The sequence below is a fragment of the Leucoraja erinacea genome, chromosome 29 (assembly GCF_028641065.1).
Source record: "Leucoraja erinacea ecotype New England chromosome 29, Leri_hhj_1, whole genome shotgun sequence".
Taxonomy (NCBI): domain Eukaryota; kingdom Metazoa; phylum Chordata; class Chondrichthyes; order Rajiformes; family Rajidae; genus Leucoraja; species Leucoraja erinaceus.
Window position 1 is genome coordinate 5,128,578 of NC_073405.1, and position 17,592 is coordinate 5,146,169.

At 43.2% G+C, this 17,592-nt stretch overlaps 1 protein-coding gene across 1 annotated transcript in view; it reads left to right on the forward strand.

Moving 5' to 3' along the window:
• ell (elongation factor RNA polymerase II) overlaps window positions 1–17,592 on the forward strand; it is a 91,784-nt gene that overhangs the window by 38,791 nt on the left and 35,401 nt on the right. Inside the window, exon 2 of the mRNA XM_055658396.1 lies at window positions 3,585–3,632. Coding sequence (XP_055514371.1) covers window positions 3,585–3,632 — 48 coding nt within the window. The remainder of the gene's footprint in view (window positions 1–3,584; window positions 3,633–17,592) is intronic.

Here is a 17,592-nt window from a genome sequence, read left to right on the forward strand (position 1 = left end):
TGACATCCTTGTTCCACAGCTATCCAGCCTTCACGCCCTCGAAATCCTTTCCGGAGCACCCTGTTCTTTATTTCTTAGACCCTCCTCCCTTAAGACTGATTTCTTAGATCAACCTTTTAATTATACCTTCTCCTGTCTGCTCTCTGCGTTTGTCGGTTGCTGTCTAATTACATTTCTCTTCGGGTAAATTAAGTGCTTTGAAACTTCATTCTAAATTAAAGACACTCCTGACAAGTTGCGTCGTGATTAAAGTGTCAAACCAGCAGCAGACAATTGGTGGGTTCCCCCTCTCCCCCCCCAACTCCTAGTTTTCCTGCAGCAGCTCAAATATTCCGACTTGAGTGTGCCCTCTAGTCACAGTATAGACCATTGAAGTGCTATCTATGGAATCCATGCCCTTGGCAAGAAGGTAGTAGTATTGATACAGAATGGGATTAATAAAATTGCATACCAAAGTATTTGTGCATATTTCCTTTCCCTTGAATGGACAGCATTTTTGGCTAGTTGTACAAGTTGCATCAAATGTCTGATTATGTGTTTTAGCTTGTGAATTAGTCATTTAGTTATCTGCTTGAACAAGACGCTCATACGCGTAAGGACTCGCCTACATTGTTACTTTCTGTTGTCTGCTCAGTGTCTCTCACTTTGTAATGTTTTTATGCCAGCACCAAGAATGCAATTTCCGTCTAGAACAGAAAGTTACAATTGCAGGAAAAGATTGCAAACCTAATCTTAGGATTGTTTTTCAAACTGTTGGGATTTTAGTAATTCTAGCGAAGAAATACCACCGAGGAGTTCTTCGTGCCTGCCACCACATGTGTTCAGGGAGCATTATTAAACAATCATGTAATTTCAGGGACTGTAATCATGATGTGAAAACATTGGTTCAAATTCCGCTAAATCCGCTGAAGATTTAATATGTTGTTGATTTAAGGGGAAAAAAACTGTAATATTAGAAAGCCTCAAAGATTAGAAAGACCTTGGAGACTGGCTCGGAGTTCGTGTTGTTGTTGCGTACCAAAGAGTATTTGTGTACCTTCATTCCGACCTGGCAGGCAGATGGTTTAAAAACCATCTTAACTGTTTTCCTCAGAGTATTTCAGTTTCATTTATAGTTTTTCAGTCTATTTTCAGAGGGACATGTTTGCAACTGACATTTCTATTAAGGTTTCAAATCTTTGCAGAAGCAGGCAAGCTGCAACAAAGCATGAGGCGTCAGCAGGTACATTTGGCACTGATTTAGGGGGCTATAGATTTGATCAATCTCCTAGTGGCTCTTTCAATGGATGGAAAATGCAAAGGAATTAATGTTTACACACTTGAGCATCTCGAAGATATTGTGGTTGATGTGCATGTAACCTCTCCCCATCATGTTCAAGTCATTGTCTGTGAGCTTGATTCCTATCCTTAGTTTTTAAGATGGAACTGCAGATGCTGGAAATTCGAAAGTAGACAAAAGTGCTGAAGTAGACAAAAGAGCGAAGGAAATAGGCGACGTTTCGGGCCGAAACCCAAGGGGTTCATAGATGCTGCTGCACCCGCTGAGTTTCTCCAGCACTTTTGTCTACCTTCCTATCCTCAGTTTATGGCTTTGGACAGACTTCCAAGCAAGTACCTTGAGAAACTGATTAGGTGGCTGAAGAATGAATCTGGGAGTAAAGGAACCCAGGAGGCCTTATGCTGGGTCTTTAAAAAATCAATTCTTGGCCTTTCCATGAAGTTATTCAATTCTTCTTATGAAAATGTTTCTTGTATCTGTCCCCATTGTAAGAATCCATGATAGTAAATTCTCTCCAACCTATCTTACAGTTCTGGAGCCAAAGATCTTAAATCTACTATTTTGCTAATTAAATATTTTTTCTATTATTTGTAGTATCAAAAACCCTTATAATTTTGAAGACCACTAACTAATTTGTTTATTTTATCGGTAGCATCTTTAAAATTCATTGATCCTACCTACTACCTGTCCAGTAAATCAACGCTGCACTCCGTTAATGTTTCAACTTGGATTTTGATCTCAAAAACTTCAAATTTATTTTGAGAAATTTTCTTCAAAGAAAAGCTCAAAGTAAACCTTTCATCGAAACATAAAAAAACATAGAAAGTTGGTGCAGGAGTAGGCCATTCGGCCCTTCGAGCCTGCACCGCCATTCAATATGATCATAGCTGATCATCCAACTCAGTATCCTGTACCTGCATTCTCTCCATACCCCCTGATACCTTTGGCCACAAGGGCCACATCTAACTCCCTCTTAAATATAGCCAATGAACTGTGGCCTCAACTACCTTCTGTGGCAGAGAATTCCACAGATTCACCACCCTTTCTGCACCCTTGATGTTGTTTCTAATAGAATCCATAGAATTAGATATTATATTCTAGCTGTAAACCAGCCAGTGTTTTGTGAAGGTTTAGCAGAATTTTGTTTGTGTTCACTATATCTGTTGTTTACAACAGCAGAGAGAGCAATGAAAGGCTTTGCTATGAGGGTAAGGTATGTGACCTACATATTTTCTGGGCACAGAAGAAATTAAGGATTTTTTTTCTCCAGAAATCATTGTTCATGAACCAGTACAAAAAAATAATTAGAATGGTTAGAATTAGCTTCGGCTTGACCTCAAGAGCTTTACAAATATAAAACAGCCGAAGGTTATACTGTTTAAGAAGGAACTGCAGATGCTGGAAAATCAAAGGAAGACAAAAATGCTGGAGAAACTCAGCGGGTGAGGCAGTATCTATGGAGCGGAAATAGGCAACGTTTCAGGACGAAACCCTTCTTCTGACTGATGTGAGGGTGGTGGGGGAGAGAGGGGGGGGGCGAGAATAAGAAAGGAAGAGGTGGAGCCAGTGGGCTGAGGGAGTGTTATACTGCAGTTGGATAGGAAATGTCTAGGCCAAATGTGGGCAAATTGGAATAGTTTACATTGAGCATCTTAGTTAGCATGGATGAGTTGGGCTAAATGGCCTGTTTCTTTTCTGTATGACTCTATGGCTGTGCAGATGTATAATGTTCTGGTGGGATTAATAAGTAATCTGAGGATATTTGACACAGAGCGACAGGGTGCTTTGAGGCACAAGGTCAGTCAAGAATAGTGAAGTACATTTAAGGGGTTCCTTGGTCCTCTGCTACTTAAATTTTGTGCTTCAGAAAGTCATGGGTTGGTGATGATCAGGAATGCGATTTCATACTGATTTTGTTCTGCAGATCTTAATGTGATTTCACTTGTGATTTTCGGGGTCTATTCAACGTTAAGAACCATTTAGACAGGTACATGGATATGATGTTTAGAGGGATATGGGCCAAATGCAGGCAGGTAGGACTAGTGTAGATGGGGTATGTTGGTCGACATGGTCAAGTTGGGCGGAGGGGCCTATTTCCCTGCTGTATTGACTCTGACTTAAGACAGTGGTGTTGTCTTCACTGCTCCTTAACTCGGCATGGACAATACATTGAACTGAGAATCTTCCCGTGTGGCAGGTACACAGTGCTGCCAGACACATATTAGTCCTTTTTGGCAAATTATAACTCCCAAATTGTTTTGCAAGTTGTTGAGGATGCTTATGTTTGTTTCTATTCTCCCCCTAGGGCAATCTCTCCTGTCAGCCAGCGATTCGCTTTGAAGGAAACCAAGGGGTAAGTCTTTACAACGTAAATAAGTAAGTAGTAAGTTTTATTTATATAGCACGTTTTAAGTCAACTCGCATTGACACCAAAGTGCTTTACATAAAATAGCTAATGAGTTTCCATACCATAGAAAAAGGTTAACAAAAAAATAAAGAAAATGGACACAACACATTATAGAGTTCAACACAAAATTCCCCCCCCATCAGAATCAAAATTTCCACTGTGGGGAAAGGCACCAGAAAGTTAAGTCCTCTTCCTCTGAAACACCCGAGGTCGGGGCCCATTTGTGGCCTTGCAGCCAGTCCGATGATTTTCAGGGCCCTCTTGCCGTGAAAGATGGAACTCCGGCGTCGGATGAAACATTCCTCAAGCGGCTTGGAAAGTCTGGAGCGGCTGCCTCTTCCCCGGAGACCGGGACACTCGTAGCCCTCAGGCCGCGCCGGTTGGAGCTCCAACTCCGGCGAACTCGATCCCTGGCTCCGCGGCGCTCCAAATCCAGCGCCACCCACGGCCGGACGCCCGCAGCCACAGCTCCACGATGTTGGGAGTCGGCGGCCACAGCGCTCCGGAGCTTACCGCACGGCGACCCGGTAAGGCATCGCCTGCTCCCTGTTGGTATCCCAGCGCTGCACTGCCGCCGAAGCTGTAGTCCCGGCCGGTCCCGACAGGAAACGCAGCTCCACTCTCGATGGCAGTCCGCGAGGACGGGGCGAAGAAGCAGCTTGGAGGGATGCTGCCTCTCCGACCAGGTAGGGGACTAAGAAATAAAGTCCCCTCCCCCCCCGCCACCACATATAAAACCTCCAACTAACTAACAAACATTTATTTTTAACAGGACTTAAAATAAAAATAGGTGAAGAGACGGACTGCGGGCAGGCTGCCGTACACAGACGGCGCCTACTCCTGCACATCCGCCATCTTAACTGTTGCTTTTGTCTTTCTATGATCTAAGGAACATGTTGTTGTTCAGAAGTTGTCAATTGTTTTTTTTTCCCTTTTACTCTGTTTATGATGCTATTGACACATTTCTGGGTAATCCTCCACAGAAACATCATTGAACTGTCCAATTACCAGTGATTCATGCTTCAGCCTTTAGATTGAGTAGCTGGTTGTTCTCTGACCAAGGGTAATAATGGTGGGGACGGACAGTTTATCATAGCAAAGCTGTCAATTCTTAGAAATGGGGACAGACCTTGTTGTAGATTTGGTTCTGCCACTCATTTTGTACCTTGATTTCATTATTCTTACATGGTTCATAACGCTTAATTCATTTTCCTAATAAACATAAATCCATCGCAGTTTTAAATTTTCAATTGTACCCTATCCCATGTCAAGTTTGTTTTGATGTGAACACATAACCTTCAGGTTTCGCTCCACATTACTTGGCTCAACTCGTGTGCCTCCTCTATCTGGGTCTTGCTGAAGTAATTTCTCTCTAAATGTCCTGTCTGCTCCTTTCATCACCTCAACTTCGAACTTAGATTCGATATTGGATGGATCACACGTCTGATCTACACAAACTATTCTCGTGAGAATTTCCGTCCTGATATCTTGAAGGTTAGTTTTGCTGCATACCCTCTCGAAGCCTTTCTAAGGCGCTGCTTGCAGATATGAACCCAGATTCCCTCAAGTTGTGGCACAACATTCCCCAGTACCGTAGCTTGACACAAAATACCGGAGTTATGGGCCTGTCCCACTTGGGTGATTATTTTTGGGCGGCTACCACAAAATTTTCAACATGTTGAAAATGTTTTGCCGACAATGCCGCCAATCTTTGCTGTTGCAGGTTTGCAGGTTGACGTAGGTGTTGTCGTAGGTTGTCGTAGGCGCTGTTGTAGATTGTCGCCAGGTGTCATACGTGAATTCCATTAAAACTAGTCCCTGGCAGTCGCCTGACCTCAGAGGGCGGTGGAGGCCGGTTCTCTGGATACTTTCAAGAGAGAGCTAGATAGGGCTCTTAAAGGTAACGGACTCAGGGGATATGGGGAGAAGGCAGGAATGGGGTACTGATTGTGAATGATCAGCCATAATCACATTGAATGGCGGTGTTGGCTCGAAGGGCCGATTGGTGTACTCCTGCACCTAATGTCTATTGTCTCTGTCTGATGAGGGGTCTCAGTCCCGAAAAATCACCTATTCCAATTCTCCCCAGATGCTGCCTGACCTGCTGAGTTGCTCCACCATTTTTTTTATCTTCGGTGTAAATCAGCATGGGCAGTTCCTTCTTGCACTCCTTAAATCTTAATCTCTAAGGTGTGAGAAAATTGTCTGCAGGGACATAGTCGTCCCTTGACTAAGTTTCTTGTGAATTGCCAAGGCTTGAACCCACAATTAATTCTGAGATTCTCAGTGCAGCAGGTTACAATTCTAGTACATTATTGAAGAGTTAATGTTGGCAAAACTATTACAGGACTTATTGAGTACTGGAGAGTGCAGCAATATCAGAGGGACTATTCAGATGAGAAATTACAGCAACGTCATGTTTCCCCAGAGCTGAAAGTTTCAATGGCAGTTAGTTGAAGTGCAGTGGTTCATCTATTTTGTAGGATAGATTCATAGAAAGTGTAGCATAGTATGAAACCATTCATAGAAACATAGAAAATAGGTGCAGGAGTAGGCCATTCGGCCCTTCGAGCCTTCAACATTCAACATGATCATGGCTGATCATCCAACTCCGTATCCTGTACCTGCCTTCTCTCCATACCCCCTGATCCCTTTAGCCACAAGGGCCACATCTAACCTAATAATCTAAATATAGCCAATGAACTGGCCTCAACTACCTTCTGTGGCAGAGAATTCCAGAGATTCACCACTCTCTGTGTGAAAAATGTTTTCCTCATCTCGGTCCTAAAAGATTTCTCCGTTATCCTTAAACTGTAACCCCTTGTCCTGGACTTCCCCAACATCGGGAACAATCTTCCTGCATCTAGCCTGTCCAACCCCTTAAGAATTTTGTAAGTTTCTATAAGACCCCCCCTCAATCTTCTAAATTCTAGTGAGTACAAGCCGAGTCTATCTAGTCTTTCTTCATATGAAAGTCCTGACACCCCAGGAATCAGTCTGGTGAACCTTCTCTGTACTCCTTCTATGGCAACTGCAGTAGAACCTCCCTGCTCCTATACTCAAATCCTTTTGCTATGAATGCTAACATACCATTCGCTTTCTTCACACGCACCTGCAGGCCTACTTTTAATGACTGGTGTACCATGACACCCAGGTCTCATTGCATCTCCCCTTTTCCTAATCGGCCACCATTCAGATAATAGTCTACTTTCCTGTTTTTGCCACCAAAGTGGATAACCTCACATTTATCCACATTATACTGCATCTGCCATGCATTTGCCCACTCACCCAGCCGATCCAAGTCACCTTGCAGCCTCCTAGCATCCTCCTCACAGCTAACAGTACCCCCAGCTTCGTGTCATCCGCAAACTTGGAGATGTTGCATTCAATTCCCTCGTCCAAATCATTAATATATATTGTAAATAGTTGGGGTCCCAGCACTGAGCCTTGCGGTACCCCACTATTCACTGCCTGCCATTGTGAAAAGGACCCGTTTACTTTATCCCATTAGGATATGTCTTGACTTTCAAGGAACGGTTTAAGTTAGAGATACAGTGCAGAAACAGGCCCTTCGGCCCACTGAGTCTGCGCCATCTAACGATCCCCATACACTAACACTATCCTACACACCAGGGACAATTTTACAAATTAACCTATATGTCTTTGGAATGCGGAAAGATACCAGATCACCCAGAGAGAACCTACACAGTCACAGGGAGAACGTACAAACTCCATACAGACAGTACCTGCAGTCAGGATGGGTCTCTGGTGCTGTAAGGCAGCACCTCTACCGCAGCACCACCGCCGCCCTTAATCCCACTCTACATTCTTCCTTTGTATATCCCAACAGTTTTTTTTTTCCATTCCCATTCCTAGGGGCCAGCATTTATGTCTTGGTCAGGCACCACTGAAAACCCCCCAGCTATCTCATTGTGATTCCAATGGTATTTTTGTGACTTGTCTCGGTGCCAATTGATTGCAGTGTTTCCTATATTCTATGTTGGACTTTCCCTCAAATTTCCATCATTGGTTTAATTAAAATGCAGCTTCAAGCCATGAGGTTATGAAACATTTGACCACCCTCTTTGATATTGCCAAAGTTATGATCAATGTTTTAATGGCATCATTACAGTTGGGTAATAATAATGATCATTGCCCAACTAAGTCACTGAGATGTATAGAGCAAAGGTAGGTCCTTTCACCAACATCCATGCCGACTAAGTTGCGTACCTGAGTTTGTCCCCAGTGCCTTTGTTTATGGTTTTCCCATCCGTGCACCAGTCGAAATGTCGTTTAGGTGTTGTAATTTTACCAACCTTCACTGCTTCCTCTGGCAGCTCATTTCATATACCACCATCCTCTCTGTCAAATAGTTGCCCTAAGGTCCTTTAAAATGTTTTCCATATTATACACATGCCCTACAGTTTTAAACTTCCATGCCAGTAGCTATCGGCCTCCCAGTTCTACAGCACTCCACAGGGCCATGCCATTTTGTGTGGGCATCCTTAGTCCATTTTGCCTGTCAATCTAGATCCTGTTGTAATCTTGGATAACCTTCATCACTCCACCTCACCAACAATGTTGGTGTCATCTGCAAACCTACAACCGTGCCAATTGCTTTCTTATCCAAATCATTCATGTAAATGACAAACGGCAGCTGGTCCCAGCACAGATCTATGCCCCAGGCCTCCAATCTAAAATACAATTCTCCACAACCACACTCTGGTTCCTACCACCAAGCCAATTTTGTATTTAGTTGGATAGCACATTCTAGATCTAACCTTCTGGACCAACCTAGCATGCAAAACCGTGTAAGAGATCTTGTTATGATCCATGTAGATATTGTCTACCACCTTGCCCCCTGTCGATCCTCCTCTCCATGTCTTCAGACAAAACTCAATCACATTTATGGGACATTGTTTCCCAGGCTCAAAGCCATGTTGACTGTCTCTAATCAGTCCTTGCCTTTCCAAATGTGGGTAGGTCCTGTATCTCGGAATCCTCTTCAGTAACTTTCCTACTACTGATGGTAAGCTCACTAGTCGGCAGTTCCCGGGTAGAAGATCACAACTGTTTTTGATGAGGAAAATGTTCCCACTGGCTTCATTGGCATCCTTGGACTCTCGATATTTACACTAGTCATTGCTATTAAATGCAAGGCTGCATAATGCAGCAATTTATAAGCTCTCCACGAACTTATTCTTGGAATTGCTTCAGTAGAAACAATTTATGGTGTTTTCAGAATACTATGTTTACCTATCTATCATGTTGCTGCAAGTAAGAATTTCATTGTTCCCTTTCGGGACTTATGACAATAAAACCGGCTTGGCTCTCTCTCTCTCTCTCTCTCTCCCCCTCTTGCTAACAGACCCATACTTCCTTCTTTAAACCTGGAGCACAGGAGCTGTTGCAGTTATAACTTGCCCCAGTTTTCCAGCTCAAATATCTACATTGCAATCTTGCGTCTGTTTACATTGCTGCACTTTTTGATCTTCCTATAAAGTTCAGCAGCCATCCTTTGGGCCCTTGCCTCCAACACTATGATTGATGAGTGAGTCTGGAAATCCAGCTGTGTAGGGCCTCATCCATGTGTGTGCTAACATGCACTTTTATTAGAGGCCCACTTGGTGTTGCCATGAATAAAATAAAACATTGTCTGTTGTTGTCGTCTTTCTGTTGACCGGATGACCCTGGCAAATTGCACCGTCTCTCCTTCTGAGACAATTAATTCGCCATAGCTTGCGGCTGGAACATGCATTCATCTTGATTTCATACCAAAGCTGCATCTCTTGGGCCATTAAAGCATTGCCACCCTCCCCCCCTCCCCCCGATCATCATCACAGAATATTTGCAATGTCATGGTATTGTAAAACTATTTCTCTTTGAATTGATTTCCAAAACACATCTGAGAACAAAAGGAGATAACATCTATTCTTGTCATAGCTATTTATTCCGAGCTCCATTCTTCCTCCATATCATCATCCTACCTTTTCCCACACACAGTTTTCATCTAAACATTGTAAATCATGATCTGGATTTCTTCCAACTATTTGCAAAAGCCTTCATGCCTACCGCCACTGTGTCATATTTGACAGTGTGCTGATCAATGTTTGCAGTCACTACCTTGTGATATTTAAATGCTTTCATAGTTACAACTTGAGAAAAATGAATTTTGAAGGTGTTATTGTGCCATGATGGTGTGGGAACGATAGCCACAGTATAATGGAGATACCTACATTTGAGGCCCAGCTCTGATTCAAATATGAACTACCTTAGGTTTCTGTTCTTATTTAAAAAAAAAAAATCCCTTGGACTCTTTTATAGAAATCTGAAACTCGAACACTCAGCTATTCATAGACAAACAACTGCATCTTCTGGTCTTGAGCCTGCAGCTCTCAGTTTTACTCTGTGAGACAGCAACATTAACCCCTCTTGCTATTAAAAGGTTTTGAAAATGTATATTTTACATTGCAATCACAGCTTGCCACGATTCTTCAGATTGGTTGTTTGTGATAGAGAACTGTTTCATAGCTGTGTGGAATTCAGCATCTGTTGTGCTACTAAGCTGCCCAAACTGGAGCAACAGAGTTTGATAGATTAACTTTTCCTGAGTTCCATCTATTGGTTCCAGATGAGCAACACATCAGGTTGCCTACTGTGCGAATGCAGAATTAATCATCTGTGCTTCCATTTGTCACTGATTATTCTGTTGTTGCTCAATAATGAGCCTTGCTCATCCTCATCTGGATGGGATACAGCCGAGTGAATGTGAAAATCAGTCCTTCAAAAGATGCGAACATCTTCCCAAACCATCACCTGTGCAGTGTTTGTCCAGCAGAGCAAGGCTTTGTGGGCAAGAGAGCCAATTTATACTTGTTAGCTTCTACACTTCTGCATCTAATTCCATTAGAAAATGAGCACAAATTGACTGAAAATCAACAGGTTTGTACAGCACATATTTTAGAACTGGCTTGAATGTTTTGCACCATTAAGGATGATGCAGTGAATAGAGTGGTTTTGTTTAGCGGTACAGCATGGAAACAGGCCCTTCAGCCCACCGGGTCCACACCAACCAGCAATCCCTATTACATTAGCACACGCTACACACGGGGGACAATTTACAATTCTTGCCAACAAACCTCTACGGAGTGAAGGAGGAAACTAGAGCACCTGGGGGAAACTTGTGCATTACGGGGAGAACATACAAACTCCATACAAACAGCACCCGTAGTCGGGATCTAACCCGGGTTTCTGGCATTGTGGCATCGTGCCACCATGCAGCACTTAGTAGTAGTGTTGGTAAACCAAGAATGTGATGAATGAGCAGTTCACTTGATGGTATTACTGAACGGTGGGTGGAATATGGTCAGGACTTGGTCTTTAGCATCCACCTGAACTGTCATAATACATGTGTTCATTGAAAACTATTGCGCCAAAGGAATCGTTCTGAACCTGGCAGTATTCTGTTTATTGATTCTGAAGTGTGAGTTCTACACATGGAATAAATTCCAATGATAACACATCACAGATGGCTAATCATCTCCCTGAATTGCAGGAAGAAATTCTAAAGTTAACGGCAATCTGCCAACCAGGGAGGCAACATTACCTCCAAATAATATTACTGTTTGTTAATAGTATAAAACGGTTTGCAAAAGTCAGTTGGCATATTCATGGACAAAAACAAGCCATGTTTTTGCTTTCTGACTTTCTACACTTTGTCCCTGCTAACAATGCTGTTGGCTTAAAACTCCTATTGTGAGCCATCGGCTATCTCACTTAGTCTTTAGCCATCATTCTGAAGCGATGGCTGGAGGGTGAATAACAAATTTGCCACTGATGGCCCGAGAATAGGGTTGTGGAGGTGGCGTGGGAGGGGGTTAAGTAAGAGGTTGCTCTCCCCTCCCTCTGCCCTTTCATGTCCTGAACAAGGAAGGCTTCCTTCAGCAGTTAGCCTGATATAACCCTGGGGAAATATATCACTGGCCACAAAATATGCTGTTCATTGGCAAAGCAGGATGACTCCCAAAAACCTCAAAAGGCAATTCGTAAGACAATTTCTTCCTACCTGGATGTGAACACACGATCTTGGCCCCAAAAAAGCCAACTCTTCTGTGTCCTGTCCTTTATACAGCCGCTATCATCTCTCAATCATCTCTTAACCATTTAGTGTGTTAATTCTATGTCATTATTTTTTGGTTAAAGAAGTTCTTCCTGAATTCCATATTGCATTTATTTGTAACAACCTTGCATTACTGGTCCCATTCTAGGTATGTTCATCTTAACAAGACAATTCACTATCTTAAAATCACTCTTCACGGTTGTTGTCTAAATATCTTTTTTATCAAGTTTCACCTTCTTAGATATTGTATGCCTCTCTTGCTTTCTAAAGCACTTGAATGTCTCCTTTTAAGTTGAAGAGAATGTGGATATAGCGGATGTGGAGAGGGTGCTTCCACTAGTGGGAGAGTCTTGGACCAGAGGCCACAGCCTCAGAATAAAAGGATGTACCTTTAGAAAGGAGACGAGGAGGAATTTATTTAGTCAAGGGTGGTGAATCTGTGGAATTAATTGCCACATATGGCTGTGGAGGCAAAGTTGATGGATATTTTTAAGGTGGAGATTGATAGATTCTTGATTAGAATGGGTGTCAGGGGTTATGGGGAGAAAGCAGGAGAATGGGGTTAGGAGGGAAAGATAGATCAGCCAAGATTGAATGGCGGAGTAGACTTGATGGGTCAAATGGCCTCATTCTGCTCCTGTAACATAATGTAATCCTCCACTACTGGTGTGGTTATTCAGAATATATTGAGTTCCATCCCTGTTAATTTAAAATAGTTACTTTGGAAAAAATATTTGGCAGATATCCAGTTATTAAAATTGAGGTTGAATAAAGAGTAGCACTGTGCTGCTTCATTGGAAATATCTCAACCATGTTTTACTGATTGAGTTCATCATTCACTTTGTTTTATTTCCAGAGGGGTAGTTCTGGGAAACACCTGTACTGTTAAAGGGGCAGGACTGGGGGTCAGTTCCTCAATTTGAGGGGCCGTACTGAGGACATGTGCATGCTGTGGGTGGGCCACTGTATTGGGGGTTGTCAAGTGGTTCTGGCAAGCTACAGATCGCAGAACTCAAAACCTTCCATACCAAGTGTTTAAGAGGGAACTGCAGATGCTGGAGAATCGAAGGTTACACAAAAAAAAGCTGGAGAAACTCAGCGGGTGCAGCAGCATCTATGGAGCGAAGGAAATAGGCAACGTTCCGGGAAGGAAATAGGCAACGTTTCGGGCCGAAACCCGGAAGGGTTTCGTCCCGAAACGTTGCCTATTTCCTTCGCTCCATAGATGCTGCTGCACCCACTGAGTTTCTCCAGCTTTTTTGTGTAACCTTCCATACCAAGTTTTGCAACTGAGTTGGTTTATTTTATTTCAGCAGACGTAGACATCGTTAGCAATACTGTCATTTATAAGCTCAAAGATCATATGTCATAGGAGCAGAATTAGGCCATTTAGCCCGTCGAATCTACTCTGCCATTCATAGAGTCATACAGTGTGGAAACAGGCCATTTGGCCCAACTTGCCCACATCGGCCAACATGTACCAGCTACACTAGTCTCATCTGCCTGCACTTGCTCTATATCTCTCCAAACCTGTCCTATCCATGTACCTGTCTAACTGTTTCTTAAACATTGGGATAGTCCCTGCCTCAACTACCTCCTCTGGCAGCTTGTTCCATGCACCCACCACCCTTTGTGTGGAAAATTATTGTGTTATCCCTCAGATTCCTATTAAATCTTTTCCCCTTCACCTTGAACCTATGTCCTCTGTTCCTCAATTCCCCTACTCTGGGCAAGAGATTTTGTGCATCTACTTGATTTTCCTCTTATGATTTTATACACCTCTATAAGATCATCCCTCATCCTCCTGCGCTCCAAGGAATAGAGACCCACCCTACTCTCCCTCTAGCTCAGTCACTCTAGTCCTGGCAACACCCTCGTAAATCTTCCCTGAACCCTTTCAAGCTTGACAATATCTTTCCTATAACATGGTGCCCAGACCTGAACACTATACTCTAAATGCAGTCTCAACAACAAAATCATTCATGGCTGATCTATCTTTCCTTCTCAACCTCATTCTCCTGACTTCTCCCCATGACCTTTGACACGCTTACTAATTAAGATTGGGACTAAGCGCTGCACTCAACAGTGTCTGTTTTTAAAAATTGGGATGCGGACATTGCTAGTATTTATTGTCCATTCGAAATTGCACCAAATAATGCAGGTGGGGGTGACATTGTCTTGTGTCCGACTGGGTAGGCATGGCTGGTTTCCTTCACTGGAGGAAATTAGTTGACCAAGTGGGTTTTTGCAACGATCCAGTGGTTCCATGGTGGATCCTGTTGTTTATGCTGCAAAAATAGAGTTTTTTACAAAATTGTGTTTTCCTTCAATTGTTTAGAATCGATATAGAGAAATTTAAAAGCACAGGTAGACACAAATTTAAAAGCATGTTTTAATTCCTATTTCTCAATGATCAGGAGCAGGGAATCGTACAAATCACCCCCCCCCCCCCTTCCTAACTTAATGTACTGAGGCCCACAGTATCTCTCTCACTCCATCCAGGCAGGATTTAGTTAATTTAGTACAGATGTAGATTACATTTTTTGCTATGTGTTTTGTGGTTTAGATAAAGTTATCATCAGATAAAAATTGCTGAGCCATGAAAGAAACGGGGCATTTGAGGTTACGCTTCTTGCTCGTATCAAATTGCTCACTTGGCCTTTTATGATGGCGAAGAATGACAACCACGAACAACCATTAAAATCGAATTGAAGGATAGCAACGTTGTAACTTTTGGAGCTAGCTTGAAATACACACAAACATACAAATTGAGAGCTGTGCTGGGTTTCAAAGTGCCTGCGTTGTGATTCAGCAATGTCATGGCTGAGTCAGCTGTCAGCTTGACTCCACTCGCCCTGTGTTTCTGGTAGCCTTCCACCACCACCTTTATCAAAGGTCTATCCAGCTCTGTTAAGACATACAGCTTAAAAGATAAACAACATCTCTGCTTCCACTGTTCTTTGAGGACAAGAGTTCCAAAGCCTCAGGAACCAGAGGGGAAAGAAATCACCTTGTACGCTCTGCATTCACTGACATAACTCCTTCAGATAAATTGTTCTCGCTCCACGAGACCAGACACAAGTCTAGTTTGTGGAACCTTTCCTCAAGATGACCTGCCCATTGACTTTATTTGAGTGCCCTGCTGATTTGTCATTAATAATTACTAACTATCTCCCTATGACTTAATCTAACTTGTCTGTAGTTCCTTGCTTTATGTCTTACCTCTGTTACTGAATGAAGTTACTTCGCAATCTAATTCCCAGAATCAAGAAAGTCAGTCTAGTAAATCTTCTCGGAACTGCTTTCGATCCACTTTATTTCCTTGAGACACAATAGACTGAAGATTCGGGATTCTAGAGCATAAAACAAACTGCTGGAGCAACCCAGCAGGTTGAGCAATGTTCTTGGGAGGGGGTGGGAAAGAATTATGGACGTCCACAATTACTCCCAGCCCACCCCCCCACCCCGGCCCAATTCTGCTTGACACACTGAGTTCATCCGGCAGTTTGTTTTCTGCATTTGTAGACCCATATTCAATACAGTACTCCATATGTGGCCTCATTTTAATAACTGCCGCTAACATTTCCCCGATGACTTAAGCTACCTTTGTCTGTAGTTCCGTTTCATGCTTAACTTCTGTTTTTTTTTGTTTGTTTTTTTTAATGGTACATGCAGTATTTTGCAATCTAATGAAACCGTCTCGGAATCTAGGAATACTGGGAAATAAAATTGGCACAATTAACTGCCTTATCACGCTACCTCTAACATGACTTTAGGATGAAGTCCACCAGGAAATGTGGACTTGTCAGCTTGTAGCTCCAAGAATGTGCTCAGTAGCATTCGGCTGGTTTACATTAGTTTAATTTAGTTCAGAGATACAGTATGGAAACAGGTCCTTCAGCCCAACAATTCCACACCGACCATCAATCTCCTGTACACTAGTTCTATATCCTGCACACCAGGAGCAGTTTACAATTATCCTACAAACCTCCACGTCTTTGTAATGTGGAAGGAAACCGGCGCATCCGGAGAAAACCCACACGATCACAGGGGGAACGTGCAAACTCCGCACAGACAGTACCCGTGGTCAGAACCTGGGTCGCTGGCACTGTGAGGCAGCAGCTGTATCAATCTCAACATCTACAAGGCAAAGGTTCTCCATCTCCTTCTTGCATATGGCGTGCGCAGCCTAAAGCTGTAGGACAACTTGTTCTATTTGATATTATTTGATTGTGTGCGCCAGGTTGATTACAATCTCATGTGAAGGTTGCAATCTCCCACCCCAGGTTTTCCAACAGCCTGCCCTCCAATAATAGCCACGGTGGACCAGCTCCCAAATCTTAGCAGCAAACTCAGGCTTCAGTAATGAAACACTCGTACTGTTGTGGGCCAACACAACCTTTGGTTGACTAAGGAAAAGGGTGTTTTATTGCAGAAGACTTGTGGTCTACCGATTAACTGCGATTGCTGCCTGAGACCAGGATTACCTACAAAAGGCACCTCTCGACACTGATACCAGCAATCTGTCACCACAAAATCCTCTAAATCTACTGGAAGGATAAACAAGCCAATATCAGTGTCATGTATCAGGCCAGTATTTCCAACATCAATGCCCTGAGTACATTCAATCATTTTGTTAGACAGCCAATGTCATTTGTATGCGTTGTACCAGACAACTAAAACAGACAAACTGTTCTAAGCCAGTGGCTGAAGAGGGATTTGAGGATGTTTTCAAAACCTCTTTTGGGAAAAATGCAACATCAACCATCACTGCTGGGAATAGATGAAGGAGCAGCATTTGGGATGTCACTGACAACTAGTTCATGCTTTAATAGACAATAGGTGCAGGAGTAGGCCATTCAGCCTTTCGAACCGGCACCGCCATTCAATGTGATCATGGCTGATCATCCACAATCAGTACCCCGTTCCTGCCTCCTCCCCATATCCCCTGACTCCGCTATCTTTAAGAGCCCTATCAAGCTCTCTTGAAAGTATCCAGAGAACCGGCCTCTACCGCCCTTTGAGGCAGAGAATTCCACAGACTCGCAACTCTCTGTGAGAAAAAGTGTTTCCTCATCTCCGTTCTAAATGGCTTACCCCTTGTTCTGAAACTGTGGCCCCTGGTTCTGGACTCCCCCAACATCGGGAACATTTAATAACACACAAACTCAGCCTAAACGGCAGAAGGATTGCACCCCCTCATTAACTAACTAACCAACTACCCACCAATCATGTCAGGCACCTCCTGGCCCATCTGTGGAAATGTCGGCAGTTCTCTCATTGGCCTCAACAGTCACCTCAACCCAAAGAAGTGGAGGGAAGGAAGTCATCCTCAATCTCAAGGTAATTTCTTGGCAAAAGAGTAGTTTACATTGACAGCTCCGTTGAGATAAGCTGACAGAGTGATATGCAATAGTACATACTTTGTTGTGCAGTGCAGATAATTAGGGCAGTACAGAGAGATGAAAGAGTTTTAATATATTTTATAGATATAACGTTTCCTAAATGAAGCACCCCCCTACTCAGCAGCTCTTCTCATCAGTACTTGTCAACATTTGACGCCATGTTGGAGGATTGGCAGCTATCTGTGCCGTGTGGATCAATTTCTATAGTGGCCTGTTTACTTCCTCTAATCAGCAAGTTCCAGGTTGAGACCTCAGTAAGAAAGAATGGGAGATTTTGCATTTGATTACAGCCATACGACCGAGAGTCATTGTTACACAGTCTGGATACAGGCTCTTCAGCACCAATCGCCCACGCCAACTAACATGGTACATCAACACTAGT